Source organism: Carlito syrichta, unplaced genomic scaffold (genome assembly GCF_000164805.1).
Source record: "Carlito syrichta isolate Samal-C Ts95f unplaced genomic scaffold, Tarsius_syrichta-2.0.1 Scaffold287762, whole genome shotgun sequence".
Classification (NCBI taxonomy): domain Eukaryota; kingdom Metazoa; phylum Chordata; class Mammalia; order Primates; family Tarsiidae; genus Carlito; species Carlito syrichta.
Genome location: NW_007231858.1, coordinates 298368 through 315359, shown reverse-complemented (window position 1 = coordinate 315359; position 16992 = coordinate 298368). Strand labels below are relative to the sequence as shown.

General features: G+C 48.0%; 1 protein-coding gene across 1 annotated transcript in view; it reads right to left on the bottom strand.

Annotated features, from left to right (window-relative positions):
* RNFT2 (ring finger protein, transmembrane 2) overlaps nt 1-16992 on the bottom strand; it is a gene marked incomplete at its 5' end in the record, with an annotated part of 87510 nt that overhangs the window by 44969 nt on the left and 25549 nt on the right. Inside the window, one exon of the mRNA XM_008052991.2 lies at nt 12702-12855. Coding sequence (XP_008051182.2) covers nt 12702-12855 — 154 coding nt within the window. The remainder of the gene's footprint in view (nt 1-12701; nt 12856-16992) is intronic.

Below are 16992 nucleotides of genomic sequence, written 5' to 3'. Positions count from 1 at the left end.
GGGAAGGACTGCAGATAAGCTGGTGCACTTGTATATTTGTCTTCTGGGGTTTCCAGAACAGAGTACCACAGACTAGGGGCTTATACCACAGGAATTGATTTCCTCACTGTTCAGGAGGTGGGAGGGCTGAGATCAAGGTGTCAGAGGGTCGGTTCCTTCTGAGGTCTCTCTCTTTAGCTTGGAGGTGACCATCTTCTTCCTGCATTTTTACATCATCTTCCCTCTGTGCCTGTGTGTGTCCTCATCTCTTCTTAAAAGAACTACTGGGTGAGGGCCCACACTAGTGACCTTGTTTTAATTTGATTGACTCTTCAAAGACTCCATTTCCAAATATATCCACATTCTGAGGGGTTGGGACTTCAGCATAACATTCTGGGGTACACGACTTAGCCCATTACCATAAGATAGCTGACCCAGGGCCATAAAGCAAACATTTAACCCAGAATTTCTCAACTTTGGCACTACTAAAAACATTTGAGGCTGGAGAAATCTCGGTTGCAGAAGCTGTCCTGTGTGTTGTAGGGGCCTTAGCGGCATCTCTGGCCTCTGTTCACTAAATACCAAACAGTATGACAACCAAAAATGACTCCAGAGATTGCCGAATGTCCCCTGAGTTGAGAATCACTGCTTAGGCCCCTTCTATCCCCTCTGTGTGGGCAGTTGGGACAAGCATAGCTGCCTCTTCTCATTCTACGAGGCACAGGGCACTGCATCTTTACACATAGGATGGTGTGCAGCCACTAGTCCCACAACTTAGGCCTCGGGTACTCAGACCATCCTGGCATAGACAGATGTCTGCTCAGGAGAGGGGGAGGGAAGAGATGGGAGTGCTTGACCTCCAGGAGGAAAGATGCCTCAATCAATGGGAAACCACTCTGAGAGCAAAAGAGCTAGGTTCAGGGCCCAGAAAATGTGGGGATTTTAATGGCACAAAAGCCCCGAATCCTCTCGGCTTTCACGTCAGAAAAATCAACCTTTCCTACTTTTATGTGCCTTCACCCCCCCTCCCCTGTACTTAGAGAAAAACCAACAGGGTTGAGAGTTCATGGAATCTTGCACTGGGGGATCCTCTTGTCCAGGGTTTTGACTACACTGGCTGATCTGGAACTTGGTTAAGATGATTTAGAAGGGAAGGATTCCTCCTCCCTATACAGAAACAACCGTGAGCTGGTCAAATGTTGCAGTATTGGCTGCGTAGGATGGCTCAAGTCTGTAATCCCAATACTTTGGGAGGCTGAGGCGAGAGGATTGCCTAAGCTCATGGGTTCAGAACCAGCCTGGGCAACTTGGTGAGACTTGTCTCTAAAATAAAATCGGGCATAGTAGCGCGCACCTGTAGTTCCAGCTTCTTAGAAAGCTGAAGAGGAAGGATCACCTGAGCCCAGCAGGTTGAGGCTGCGGTGGCTGTGAGCATGCCACTGTACTCCAGCCTGGGTGATAGAGTGAGACTCCAACTCAAAAAAAAAATGTCGCGGTATTTAGAGAAATCAGTTCAAGTAAGCTTTTCCTTGTTTCTAATACAACTAATGCTAGTAACCAACCAGCAAGTAGATACCTGGCCTCGCACCTATGATAATCTTAAGAGTACAAAAATGACCGACATTTGAGCAATGAGGAAATTGAGGGCTCAAAAGTCAAGGTCACCCCAGTGTTAAGGAAGGAAGCTAAGATCTGAACCCAGTTTCCCTGACTCAAGACCCTGTGCTCCTTCTCTTTTACAGTGTTGCCTTCCATACAAGTGACTTGCCAGAGAGTTCTTAGAGAAGGGCCAGTTTTTATGTTTCTCTGTCGTGTTACCCATACTTTGGGAAGGCTGAATTAAACTCTGTCCTAAGAATGTTCTCGAACAGTGTTGTCCAATGGCACTTTCTGCATTGATGGAAGTGTTCCATATCTGTGCTGTCCAACACAGTAGCTATGAGCCACTTGAGTACTTGAAACATGCTTGGTACAACAAAGGAACTGAATTTTAAATGTAATTAATTTAAATTGCGAGAGCCATATGTGGCTTGTAGCTACCATATTGGACAGCACAGTCCTAGAATCTGGGGCCAAGAGGAATTCACTTCATAGAAGGCAGAGGCAATGTGGAAAAGGCAAAGTTTTTTTTTCAGTCTAGATCTCACTCAGCTGGAGGCAGTGTCACAGTCATGGCTCACCACAGCCTCGACCTTCTGGGCTCAGGTGATCCTTCTGCCTCAGTCTCCTGAGTAGCTAGAATTACGGGCATGCGATACCATGCCTGGCCAATTTTTTATTATTATTATTTGTGTAGAGACAAGGTCTTGCTATGTTGCCCAGGCTGGTCTCAAACTCCTGGTCTCAAACTTCTGGACTCAAGTAATCCTCTCACTTTGGCCTCCCGTAGTGCTAGGATTACAGGTGTGAGCCACCACGCCTGGCCATGGCAAGCATTTAATTACTACTACCATGAATAAGTAGGAGTTAGGGTACATCATATGTTTCTATGTATGTTTCTGAGACAGGGGATTTGATTTCTTAACTAGGTTTGAATTAGGTTAATATAAAAACAAGTTTCATTTGAAGAAAATCAAGTGAGTCGATGAAATTTAGAACAGTATTTTACTCATTTTTATATTCTCAGGATTTAGCACCTGTAAGCAAATAGGCCTTGAATAACATCGAGGAATTGGCAAGATGGGGCAGTAGCTGAGGAGATTCTACACGGGGAAGAAACACGTCTGGCTTTAAACTCCCTAACAGACCATTAATGTGAGTTCTTTGCTCTGCCCAGGATACCTGTGGTGTGCTACCCGTGAGTCAAGGCAGACCTAGAAGTCATGGTTCACCTGAGTTCACATTCTAATGGGGCAATGTGAGGGGAAGATAGAAAACAAAGACAAAACAATCTGATTATTTCAGATACTGGTGTACACTAGGAAGGATATACAATGATGGTGTAACCATGCAGTTTGGAGAAAATTATTTTCAGCAAGGACTTCTCAGAGGAGGTGACACTGGAATCAAGATCTAAATGATGGGAAGGAGACAGCCACGAGAACATCAGGGGGAAACAGCTCTGGGTAAAGGGAACAGCAATTACAAAGGGCCTGAGATGGAAGGTGATGGGTGCTTCAGGGGCACCATGAAGTCACCAGCACACTGGTCCTGAGTGAGCAAGGGAGAGAGTTGCGGGTGGTGAGGTCAGACAGCTAGAGTAGGAGCCAGACTAGGCAAGCCCAAGACGGATGAGTTTTATCAAAGTCATCTGGATTTAGAATGACAAATGGCAGCTCAGACACCCAGCCTGCGCAATGGCTTGGGTTGAAGTTGAAGATCAGTGGTCGCCATCTTGAACCCATCTTGGCCAGCCAACGAGCATGGCTCTCCCAGAAGGCCCTCCTGTATTGGGAGGCACATGGGAAATGGCGTCGGCAGAGGGATAATTAAGAAAATGCATAAAATAAAGAGATTCTCAAAGTCCCCCGACAAGATGGCTCACCCAGCCTCGCACGTCAGGGCCATCAAGCAGACCCACATATCCAAAGCCCTTCCAATATAATAATTATAATATTAAAAACCAACCCACCTTCTCGGTGGATGGCGTAGAGGCCCAGGGCAGAGCATCTGTGCTGTGAGCCATTAGGGGTCTCTGACAGATGTGTCTACCCCCAGCTCTACCCCAGCTGCAGATGAAGACCCGTCCTTTTCTTTTCCCTGGACAAGGATTGATGAGGATTGGGGAGAGCACTCAGACAGGCAAGGAAAGGCTGTGAACCTTTTCCAAGCCTGCAATTTATCTTAGGAGACTATTCACATCACTTTCTACAGGCTGGATTATGCTCTGACCTGGCACATTAATCTCGCTGAATAAAATAATAATAATCAAAAAAGGGAGCTGGACAGTTGCCAGGGAGGCATTAATAACTGTCGCCCACAACTCGGTGGCACAGGGAAGGGGTGCTGGGGCCCATCCCGCCCCCTTGCCCCCAGCGATGCCTGTTTCAAGGAGATGGAAGGGGGGGTAGCTCCAGCCTGGACTTGGGGGGATTTTATCTAGATGGTTTATGGGGACTTGTCTCCTAAATTAACGCTCAGGAATCTCCCAAACAAATTCAGGGACTCACATGGGAGGGAGTAGAGACAACTCAGAGCAGGGGTTCTGGGATTGGACAGGCTGAGCTCAAATCCCTGCTAGCCACTTTCGAGCTGTGTGGCCTTGGGCGACTTCCTTAACCTCTCACTGCTTTCATTTTCTTTTGCTGGGAATAGAAAGTGGTACAGCCACTGTGGACAGCAGTTCGGCAGTTCCTCAAGAAGTTAAACACAGAATCACCATATAACCCAGCAGTTCCAAACCTCGGCATTTACCCCATAAAACTGTGTTCAAATAGATACTCATACATGAATATGCATATCAACACTACTCAAAATAGCCCTAAACAGGAAACAGCTCAAATGTTCACCCACAAAGGAATGAATAAACAGACTGTGGTCTGTCCACACAATGGAATATTATCCAGCCATAAAAAGGAATGCAGTGCTGATAGATGAACATGGATGAAACCTGAAAATATGTTAAGTGCAAGAAGCCAGACACAAATGGTCACAAGTTATATGATCCCATGTATATGAAACACCCAGAATAAGCAGATGCATAGAGACAGCAGGCAGATGAGTGACTGCCAGGGGCCTGGGGAGGGAGAATGAGGAGTGACTGCCCAGTGGGTACAAGGTTTCTTTTGGGTGTCACGAACATGTCTTGGCACTGGACAGAGAGGCCAAGTGATTGCACAACATTGTGAATGTACTAAATGTCACTGAATGGTATACTTGAAAGTGATTAACGGTTAACTTTATGCTATATGAATTTTATCTCAATAAAAAAACAAAAAACCCAAGACAACGGAACTTGCCCTGTGATCCTGATATCAGAAGAAATGGACAGTTCTGCGCCTGCCCATGAGAAGGGCTTATGCTCACTGGCTGTCCCAACTGCTATTAGTGTTGATACTGCGAGGTTTGCACTCTTTGGCAAGTTATTTAACTCAGTCTCCTCTCTTTGAAAAGAGACATCAACAACACCTACCCTCCCAGGACTGATAAGGTGAAGTGAGACAATGTCTTCAGAGGCTAGCAACTCCATGGGTACAGGGATTTTTGTACAGGCTTTTTTCACTGATGTATTCCTGGGGTTGAGAAAAAGAGCCTGGCACATAGTTGACATTTAAAAAATATTTCCTGAACAAATGGTACTACTTAACACACTGTATCATAATAATTGCTCAGCAATAGTTAGTCATGTTTATTATTAGTTTGGCTGCCAAATTTCTTTGAGGAGCCCTACGTGGTTTTTTCTAGCAGAGAAGTGAGTACTACTTTGCTTATGGATTTCTGTGTCTTCATGACAGAGGTGTCTGGACACCTATTATACCAAATACAAGAGGGTAGAGCTGAGCTGAGAATGGAATCCAAGTTCGCACTGTTGCCACAGGAGGAGGTGGTGAGAGTTAGTAAAACTGGCTAGACTATCCATCCATCCATTCACCCTGTCCCTATCTACCCATCCACCCTTCCCCCTACCATCCATCCATCCATCCACCCATCCCTCTACCATCACTCCATCCATACATGCAGCCATCCACCCACCTACCCATCAGTACACCTATCACCCATCTTCCCATCAACCTATCCATCCACCCATCTTCCTATCCAGATATCCAATTCTTCTGTCGGTCTACCTATATATCCATCCACCCATCTATCCACCCACTCAAAAACACACACACACACACACACACACACACACATGCACACACACACACAACGAATGCTTCTGCATGCATAGCAGATGCCGGTGATCCATCAACAAACAAGTTAAATGCATTATTTCCTACTGTCAAAGAGGTTACAATGAAGCAGAGAAGGCAGACAATTAAACAAGCAATTACAGTCTGGGTGGTGGGTGCTAGAACAGGAGGTCTTGGGTGCTGTGGGGGGGTCCTCAGTGGAAGTAACACCCCTAGCCTGATGCGGCAGGGAAGGCATCTAAGAGACAGTGACCTGCAGAAAGACTAGCAAGACACGACAGAAGTGGGAAAGTCTTTGAGGCAAAGGGAGGAACAGGTGCAGATGGGAGATAGGGCAGCACACAGTCACTCTGGAAGTTGATGGCCTTGTTGCTCAATGACTCCATGCTTTGGTTTTCTCATCTGGAAAGTGAGCTAAGAAGAACACTGCCACACAGGGATGCTCAGAATGGGGCAAGATTGCTGAGGGTAAAGAAGTCATAAAAGCAGGGTCAGGCTGCAGCACAGAGAACGAGGCGGGGGAGAGAAAGGGGGGGGGAGAGAGAAAAAGAAGAGAGGGGAAGAGTGGGATGGACACGGGGTAAAGGGTCGAAAACCCTCACCTGTCTCCTCTCCAAGCCTCCTCCTCACCCTTCATTTCATCCACACACGCTGTCTTTTTGTTTGTTTGTTTGTTTCTTAGAGACAGGGTCTTGCTCTGTCACCTAGGCTGGAGTGCAGTGGCGTGACCATAGCTCACTGCAGCCTCAGACTCCTGGCCTCAAGTGATCCTCCTGCATCAGCCTCCTGCCCAGCCTCCTCACCACATCCGGCACATGGAATCTTTTTATCTTTGCATCATCTCAAGAAGGATATTGTTAGCATCTCAATTTCTTGCAGAAGAAAGCATGCTCAGGGACAGTAAGTGAACTGCTCAAGGCCCCTTACTGGACAGTGGCAGGTTAGGAATGGCCCAGGCCCTCCAGCATCTGGTCCATCTGGAGATGATGCCTTGGTCCTCAGGAGTTGCCGTGGCCTTGGGAGTTGGTAGACCAGGATTTTTATTCTGATTCTATAACTGACCAGCTGAGTGTATTTTGGCCAAATTATTCTAACCCTTCTTTCAGTCTCAGTGTAGTAAAGGAAACAGTGGCCACTCAAAGCTACCTGGAGCCTGTGGATGTGACCTTATTTAGAAAAAGGGTCTTTGCAGATCTAATTAAGGATCTTGGCAGGGGATGGAGACACTGGATTATCTGGGAAGGCTGAAATGCAGTCACATGTACCTTTATAAGAGAGAGGCAGATGGAGCTGTCATTTACAGAGGGGGGAAGCCACATGACCACACAAGAGAGCATGAAGTGAGGCAGCCCCAAGCCAAGGATACCAGCAGCCACAAGGAGTTGGAAGAGGCAAGGAACGGATACTCTCAGAGCCCTCGGAAGACTTCACTTTGGCCCAGTGATATCAATTTTGGATTTCAAACTTCCAGAATTGGGAGAGAATACATTTCTTTTGTTCCAGTCACTAAGTTTGTGCTCACTTGTTACAGCAGCCACAAGGAACTAATACTCAGTTTTTCATCCAGAAAGAAGTGAAAATAAATTCCACCTCACAGGGGCGTAGAGTGTCTTAGAAAAGTCAGGACATGGGAAAAAAATCCAGACAGAACCCAGAACGCACTATGTGAGGAGTCACTACTAAATGACTGCCTTATCTTATCCCCCAAGACATTCATTTGAGGTAGTGCTTGAGCCCTGAAGTGTAAAGACCTAGGCTGCCATCCCAACCCTATCATGCAACAGTTGTGTGACTGTAAGAAATGCCTGATCTCTAAATCAAAAAATTAGCCAGGAGTGGTGGCACACACCTGTAGTCCCAGCTACTCGGGAGGCTGAGGTGGAAGGATCACCTGAGTTCAGGAGGTTGAGGCTGTAGGGAACCGCGACTGTGCCATTGTACTCCAGCCTGGGAGACAGAGTGAGACCCCAACTCAAAAAAGAAGTGTCTGATCTCCTCATCCACCAGTGAGAGTAAGAGTACCTACCTCACAGAAATACTGAGAGGCTAAGTGAGGTAGTTCATATATAAAGCAACCTTAGTACCTCAGCTGGGATATATAGTTGGTGGTCAATATTGTGAGCTGTTATTGGTATAGCGATTATTATTATTTTTGGAGTACTGGTATAGCTATTATTATTATTATATTTGCACACTCTGTTGCCCAGGTTGAAGTGCAGTGGCATGATCACAGCTCATCACAGCCTTAATCTCCTGAGCTCAAGGAATTCTTTCAGCTCAGCTTCCTGAATAGCTGGGAATACAGACACACGCCACCATGCCTGGCTAATTTTTTTATTTTTTGTAGAGATGAGGTCTTGCTATGTTGCCCAAGCTGGTCTTGAACTCCTGGGTTCAAGCAATCTTCCTGCCTTGGCCTCCCAAAGTACTGGGATTACTGGTGTGAGCCATCATGCTAGTCCTCCGTTATAGCTATTATTATTCCTGAGCTAGTTTCCTCATGGGCCTGAATTCGAGTCTCCTGTCCTCAACGGGCATCAAAAAGATTTCCTGTCTTAGTTTCATCTGCAGACAATAAACCAGAAAGCATGGGCAGGGACAGTCTAACTCTAATTTCTCTGCCATATCACTTACCCATGTAGAGAGCTTTGCTCAGCGTCCTATGCTGGGCTAGATCCCCAGATACACTGGTGGACCAAACAGACTTTCAGGTCAGTGTGGAGGCAGAAGCGAATGTCACATGACTGGTAATGCAAAAGTGTCACAAAAGCCATGAAGGAATAGGACTTGGTCAGGGCATCTAGAAGTGACTTTCAAGCCGGGCTCGGTGGCTCAGCCTGTAATCCTGCACTTTGGGAGGTTGAGGTGAGTGGATTGCTTGAGCCCACGGGTTCAAGACCCGCCTGGGCAACTTGGCGAGACCTCATCTCTACAATAAATCAAAAAATTAGCCGGGCGTGGTAGTGCACGCCTATAGTTCCAGCTACTCGGAAGGCTGAGGCGGAAGGATCGCCGGAGCCCAGCAGGTCGAGGCTGCAGTGGCCGGGAGCGGCCACTGCACTCCAGTCTGGGTGACAGAGTGAGACTCCAACTCAAAAAAAAGAAGTGACTTTCGAGCCAAAGCCTCACGGATTACACTGGGGAGGGAGACATCTCAGCAGATCTGAAGGGCAGGAGTAAGGGACCGATTCTGGAGGGAAAATGGTACCTGGAAGCACAGAGTGGGAGAAGGAAATGGCAGGGGACAATGCTGGCGCGGGCAGGATGGACCTGGCAAGCCCTGTAGCCAGGGGCTGCCGGGTTTGGTCTTTGTCCTGAGCATGATAGGCAGTGCCGGGAGGGTGGAGGCAAGGGGAAATGGCAGGAGAGGACAAGCAGATTCATTTTCTTTTAGAATTCTACTCCACTTGCAGGGAAGAGAATGAAATAGAGGGGCTGAAGTGGGCAGACACAGGAAGCCCACAGTGGTCTCACGGTGGCGAGCACTGGGTTGGTGGCCGTGGTGATATGGATGGAGCATGGATTCCAGAGTCACTTAGGAGGCAAAGTGAACAGAATCTGGTCACTGACTGGAGGAAGCAAAGAAGAGGAAAAGCCAGCCAGGCTTGGTGGCTTAGCCTGTAATCCCACGCCTTTGGGAGGCTGAGGTGAGTGGATTGCCTGAGCCCGTGGGTTCGAGACCCGCCTGGGCAGCGAGACCTCATATCTACAATAAATCAAAAAATCAGCTGGGCGTGGTAGCACATGCCTGTAATTCCGGCTACTTGGAAGGCTGAGGCGGAAGGATCGCCGGAGCCCAGCAGGTCGAGGCTGCAGTGGCTGGGAGTGGCCACTGAACTCCAGTCTGGGCGACAGAATGAGACTCCAACTCAAAAAAAAAAAGAGGAAAAGCCAAAGGTCACTCCCAGGTTGTTGCCATGCACATACTGGGTGGCAGGAAGATGCTGTGCTCTGAGATCCAGAACAGTAGGAAGATGCCTGGCTTTGGAGAGATCCCAAGCTCATTCCTGGAAATCAGCCTCCTGTGCTTCATTGCCTTGCCTGCCTCAGCCCGGCTCTGAGCTCTAAGGGCCTTCCTGGGGCGGCCACGTTTTTTTCATACCTGCGGACACTGCCTCCCCTTGACGATAGCTAATTGGGTAAGGGGTGGGTACATGACTATGTGCTGCCCATTCATTGGCCAGTGGCTGACCTATGAAAAGGCGGAAGGATCACTGAAGCCCAGCAGGTCGAGGCTGCGGTGCCTGGGAGTGGCCACTGCACTCCAGTCTGGGCGACAGAGTGAGACCTTCTCCTAGGAACTCAACAATTCTAAGAGGACCCAAGGCAGTAGAGGCTGGATGCTGCTGATGACAGACCGTGAGCTGTGGCTGTGGCCAGGGAGGTCCCTAGGGCACCTTGGCTCCTCTAGCTTTGCCTTCTCAGCCCCAGTCTACCTACAGAAGTGAAGCTGCACAATGCCTCTCTCCTTACGGTAACTGGACAGTGCCTCTGTTCTGACCACAGCAAGGAGACTAAAAGCTCAGACTTGGGGGCACTGACTTGGTTCTTCAACTTCTAGCTGTGTGGCTGTTGGCAAGTCACTGAACCTCTCTGTGCTTTAGTTTCTACATCTGTGAAAAGGGGACAGCAGTAACAATAGGACCCAGTTTACAGGTTTGTGGTGATGACTTAATGAGTTAATATGTGTAAAGTACTTAGGACAGTGGCCACTACGTGGTTAAGTGCCCCGCAAGGCACCTGCTGTTACAGTTGTTATTCCTGGTCCTAACTAGAATAGGCAGAAACATGATTCATTGTTGACAGTCTGTTCTCAAGTGTCACTTAGCACCAAACACCCAGTGGGCTCTGCTGGTCCTGCCCCTCCATCTGACCCGGTTGGCTGTGGAAAGCCAACAAGATCCAGCAGCTGGCAGGTGCTAAGGTGGGGGGGGACACTGTCACATCTCAGTGCTGGCTTCAGCCCAAGCTCCTCCCCAGCCTGGGCTGCTGTGGTCAGGACTTGCCTCTAGCTGGGAGCAGGGAGAAGTATTATTGCTCAAGAGAGTGACGTGTCTTGTGCCCGCAGGTGGGTGGCACCTGTGTCCCCTGGTAGGAGCTGACCCACCTTGACTAGGCAGCTGATGGCTGCAACCTATTGCTGGTCAGGGTATGTGGCCCCCAGGAAGCTGACAGCATAGCTCACTGGCCAGACCTGTCACTATCTAACAACAGAGTGAGGCTTGGGCAGATGTCTGGAGAAGAACACCAACTGGAAGCTTTTCCCCAGGGATCCCAGCATTAGAACATGAAGTCAGTGTAGGAGAACATAAAGCCTATGAAAACAATCACCTGGCCAGGATTCTCAGAGGTTAGAAAGCTGGGAGAAACCCCTGGGTTTGGCATTAGGCAGACCTGAGTTCGAATCCTGTCTCTGACAAGTGCTCACAGGGGACTGCATGCAGAGCCATCAGACACACTGCTCCCAGTGACAAGTGTGTGCATGGTACGACCTCCGTGGGTAAACATCGTGGTTATCATGGTCTTGGGAAGGGGGAAGGGGAGGCATCTTGGGACTTTTGTGGCCTGTTGTTTCCCCTCTGGCTTTTCTTCTTCCATGCCTTCTTCTTCTTCCACATCTTTTTTTTTTTTTTTTTTTGAGTCAGGGTCTCACTCTGTTGGCCAGACTGGAGTACAGTGGCACAATCACAGCTACTGCAGCCTCAACTTGATGGGCTCAGGCAAACCTTCCACCTCAACCTTTCAAGTAACTGGGACTACAGGCATGTGCCATCATGCCTGGCTAATTTTTTTTTTTTTTTGATTTATTGTAAAGATGAGGTCTTTCCAATGTTGCTCAGACTGGTCTCAAACCTCTGGGCTCAGGCAATCCTCTCACCTCGGCCCCTGTGAGTGCTGGGATTACAGGCATGAGCCACTTCACACAGTCTCGTGTTTCTCTCTCTTTCTTTCTTTTTTTTTTCTTTATGCCATTTTGGACTCCCTGGCACTGCTTTCTTTTCTGGGTACCAGACCTGTGATTTTATCAACAACTTCAGATTTTGGCTCAACCAGATAAATCACACAGTGGGGGATGGGAGTGAGTGAAGGTGAGAGGTTGAGTAACAAAAATGGGCTCAAAGATTACGCTGCCTAATGGTTGCCACTCAAGACAGATGGTCAAGTGCAACCTGCTCTTCTGCCAAGCAATGCCTGGGACAAATCCAGAGCTTTCTAAACGTGAAAGATGACTGTTTTTACAGGATGAAAAGCAGGAGATTTCGGAGATCCTTCAGTCATCTGCTTTGGTCCAGGTTCCCTTTGGGTCATCTTGTAGAACCACTGGCAATCATTATATGCTACATGTGATGTCTTGTCCTAGCCCTGCTCATGCCTCTGAATTCTAGTGGCTATTCCCCAAGACTACTTCATTCCAACACCTGCCTGTAGGCCTCTCCCCGTGGTGCATTGCATAGCATCACGGCTACCACGTCCCCCTCCTGTGTCTGTGACAGACATCACTAATTGACCATGCAGCTCTTGCCTTCTGAGCCTCAGTTCCATTTACAAACTGAGTTCCTGGAAGTCACAAGGAGTCAAAACCTATTAGGGCTATCCTTCCCTGGAAGAAGCAAGACCCAGGGTATGCTAACATGCTTTACTCTCTTGAGTAAAATGTAGACGAAACTTGCATCAAGGGCAGTTTTGAACAATGTAACTTAGGAAATGTACTTGGAGGGTAGAGTTGTGACAAGAAGGTGAAGACAACAAAGAGCCATGCTCAGCTTCAAGGAATTATAAGAGGTGGGAGACAGGAACCACTTGCTCAGGCTCTATTTTATATGCTGGCATCAGCACTGTCCTTACCCACTCATTCCTCCTCCAGAAGGCTCCCGGAATCCTTTGCGTGATCCTGACTGGGGCTACCAGGTATCCATCACCAGTGCCTACCTTGGACTTGACGGCCAGGATGATCTTGGGCAGGGCCACGATGAGGCACTTAAGGGCAATGGTGATGTACTTCAGCACAAAGTCTGCGATCCCCACGATCCACAGCAGGTCGAAGAAGTCCAGTGTCTCCAGGTTGGGCTTTAGGAAGATGAGGCTGTGGGGAGGATTCAGAGAGTCAGGATGTTCACTCAGGACCAGGCCCTCAGTAGTTCCTTCTCACTCGAGATCCTTGCAAATATCACCCAAAGAAAGAGCACTGAACTGGGAGTTAGACATCTGTGTCCTTTTCCTGAATATGCTACTAACCTGCTGTGTGACCTCTGGTGGCTCTCTTAACCTTCCTCAACCATTCCCTTTAGGGTTGAATGATAAGATTGGCCTGGAGCTACATTAAGGTCCTTGTTTTAGTCAGTTTTGTGATACTATAATAATACCTGTGGCTGGGTAATTTATAAAGAAAAGAGGTTTATTTGGTTCACAGTTCTGCAGGCTAGGAAGTTCGAGGTCATGGCCCTGCCTTCTGGTGAGGGCTTTTATGCTGTATCATAACAAAACCCCAGGGACATCCTGGCTTTGTAACAACCCACTCTCGTGGAAACTAATCCACTCCCGTGGAAACTAATCCACTCCCTGAGCAATGATCCAGTCTTGCCAGAGTGGCAACTCACTACTGTGAGAAACAGAGCCAAGCTGTCTATGAAGGACCTCCCCACACGATCCAAACACCTCCCACTAGGACCTCCCTCCCCAGCCCTGTCACATTGGGGATCACATTTCAACATGAATTTGGGTGGGTACGAACCAAACCCTAGCAGTCTCCTCTGGTTTTATGGGTCTAAGTAGGCTTTAAGAGAGGAAGCCAGCTGGGCTCAGTGGCTCAGCCTGTAATCCCGCGCTTTGGGAGGCTGAGGTGAGTGGATTGCCTGAGCCCGCGGGTTCGAGACCCACCTGGGCAACTTGGCGAGACCTCATCTCTACAATAAATCAAAAAATTAGCCAGGCGTGGTAGTGTGCGCCTGTATTTCCAGCTACTTGGAAGGCTGAGGCGGAAGGATCGCTGGAGCCCCGCAGGTCGAGGCTGCGGAAGAAAGGAGGGAGGGAGGAAGAGGGAGGGAGGGAGAGGCAGGCAGGCCACCACTCTGGAGGAGGGAGGGAGACTGATGGACCAGGCACGGTACCAAGCTCTTTGCTCACTGTATCTCACCAAATCCTCACAACAGTCCGTGGCAGTGAGTGTTGCTTCTCTCCGGGTTACAAATGAGGCACTGAAGCTTGACAAGCTGAAATAAGCGGCCCAAGGTCACACTAAGGGCATTAGTGTAAGGGCATTAGTATTAGACAGCCTTGAACTTGGATCTGGCTTCTCCATTTATTGAACCCTGGGCAAATACAGTTATCTCTTCAAGCCTCAGTGTTCTCATCAATAAAATGGGAGTCGCCCCCTCCCTCACAGTGTTATTGGCAGGATTTGATGAGATACTGGACTATGTGGCAGAAAGGATAACAGCAACTCTACGAGGCGGTCACTTTTATCTGCCCCATTCTGCAGCCAAGAAAACTGAGGCACAGAAAGGTAAAGTTGCATGCACAAGTTCTTACAGATATCAATGGACAGAAGTGGACTGGAACCCAGGCGTCCTGGCTACTGCTGGTGTTCTCCAACCTCACTCCATAGCAGTGCTACTCAGAGTGTGTAAACCCATTTAATAACTGTCTGTGACCAGGTAAGTTAAGTCTCATGCTCTGTTTCTGTACTTAACTCATTGAAGACAGACAACAAGAAGTTCTCCAACTGGCACCGGTCCACGGACTGCACTTTGAGTAGCACCGCTCTCCAACACCCCTAGGAAGATGTTTCTTCATGATCATAATAGAAGCTACAGTACCCTGGCTTTTACATCACACACACCCTGCTCCATGAATTTTACATGTCTTAACACGTTTTGTCTTCCCATAACTCTATGAAATAGGTGATAGGAATACCCCATGTAGAGCTGAGGACACTGGGGTGCTGAGAGGTGCAGTCATCTGCCTGTAGCATCTCAGCTCTAATGTGGAACTAGTATTGGAAGAAGCATCCCTTTATCTGCTCTGGTCCTTCCTTTCTTCCCACTGGATTAGAGGCTCTGAGCAAGGACCAGATTGATTCCTGTCTGTCTCTTCAAAACAGGGAACAGAGCACTCAACACAGAACAGATACTTTCTTTTTTTTCTTTGAGTTGAAGTCTCACCCTGTCGCCCAGGCTGGAGTGCAGCGGCACACTCACGGCCACTGCAGCCTCAACCTACTGGGTTCAGGCAATCCTTTTGTCTCAGCCTTCCATGTAGCTGGAACTACAGGCGCACGCTACGGTGCCCAGTCAATCTGTTTGATTTATTGTAGAGATGGGGTCTTGCCAAGTTGCCCAGGCTGGTCTCGAACCTCTAGGCTCAGGCAATTCTCTCACCTTGGCCTCTCAAAGTGCTGGGACTATAGGCATGAGACATCATGCCCAGCCTTTTCTTTTTTTTTTTTTTTAAGAAAGAAAGTATCACTGGCTGGGCACAGTGGTTCAAGTCTGTAATCCCTGAGCTCACAGGTTTGAGACCAGCTTGGGCAACTTGGTGAGACCTCATCTCTGGTGAGACCTCATCTCTACAATAAATCGAAAAAATAGCCAGGCGTTGTGGTGCATGCTTATAGTTCCAGTTACTTGGAAGGCTGAGGTGGAAGGATCACCTGAACCCAGCAGGTCAAGGCAGCTGTGGTCATAGCGTGCGACTGCACTCCAACCTGGGTGACAGAGTGAAACTCCAACTCAAAAAAAAAAAAAGAATACACACACACACACACACACACACACACACACACACCCTGGGATTGTCAAAAAATATATACATATTTTAAGAGATGTTACATATGTATTACTTTTCAAAGTTGAATTGAATTACGGCAGCAACGTGTAGTATGACGATCGCGCAAAAGAGGGTGTTAATCAAATGAATGCTAGTGTCACCTTGCGACAGACAGGGCAGTTAAAGAAAGTGGTGGAAGCATGGTTGTCGTTCAAGGCGTGCAAAACCATTCTGAAGTGATATTGACTTAACACTCTTTGACTTCTACCTCTGGGGGACCTTAGAGGATGTGTGTACCATGGAAAACCAGCTACACTAGTGGTACTTTGGAAAGAAGATGAAATGGTATACGCACAGTTGCAAGTGGACATTTTGGTTAACATTGCTCAAGCAGTAGTTCGCCGTAATCAGAAGCATCTGGACACTGATGGTAACCACTTGAGCACCTCTTGTAATTGCAGAAGCCTAAAGTAACTTGTGTACTTGCATTCATCTTTTGCTCTTGGTAATATATTGAGTATTACAATTTTAATAGAGTTTTTTCTTTCTTAAAATGTATATACATTTTCTGACACCGTGTGTGTGTGTGTGTGTGTGTGTGTGTGTGTAAGACGGGCTTTTGCTATGATGCTATCTCAAATTCCTGGCCTCAAATGATCCACCCGCCCTAGCCTCCCAAAATGCTGGGATTACAGGCCTGAGGCATCACACCCTTCCAGATGCATTCTGTATGCTTTGGAAATACTCTGCCAGGTTGGCAGAAAAGGGTGCAAAAAGTGGTCTCTTTATTCTAGCATCCTAACAATTGGATTGGTCTGTGTTTCTGCATGTTTTTAGAGCAGGGCAGCATCAATACCAACAAGCTATCTGGCAGTTGCTCACCACACCTTCAGTGACCTTCCCACATCCCAGCCCTGGCTCCCCAGGACTCCTTGCCTCCAAGCTTGAGCGGCCATCCCTGCTATGACACGGGGAGAGGTTTGCAGCCCCGAGCTCCATCTTCGCTTCTGTTCGTGCCTCTCCCTAGGGCTAGGCCAGGCCGGCTAGTTGGCCTCCACACTCAGCCAAATCTATGCTCCTGTGATCACAACAAAACAAAGCTCTGCCATACGCTTTCCATTTTCTCTCAAAGACACCAGGTGATGGTTAGTTCACCTGCCTGAATTTTATCCCGCATCTTAATGTTTTGTTTTTGCTTTTGTGCAAAGAGGTACAAAAGTGTTTTTCCATAGATTAATCATTAAGTCCAAGTATTTCTAAAGCTGTCTCTCTCTCTCTCTCTCTCTTTTTTGTTGGAGTCTCCCTCTGATGCCCAGGTTGGAGTGCAGTGGCACACTCGTGGCTCACCGCAGCCTCAACCTCCAGGGTTCAGGCGATCCTTCCACCTCAGCCACTTGAGTAGCCTGGGCTGCATGCAGGTGTACAAACCATGCCTGGCTAATTTTTTTTTTTTTTT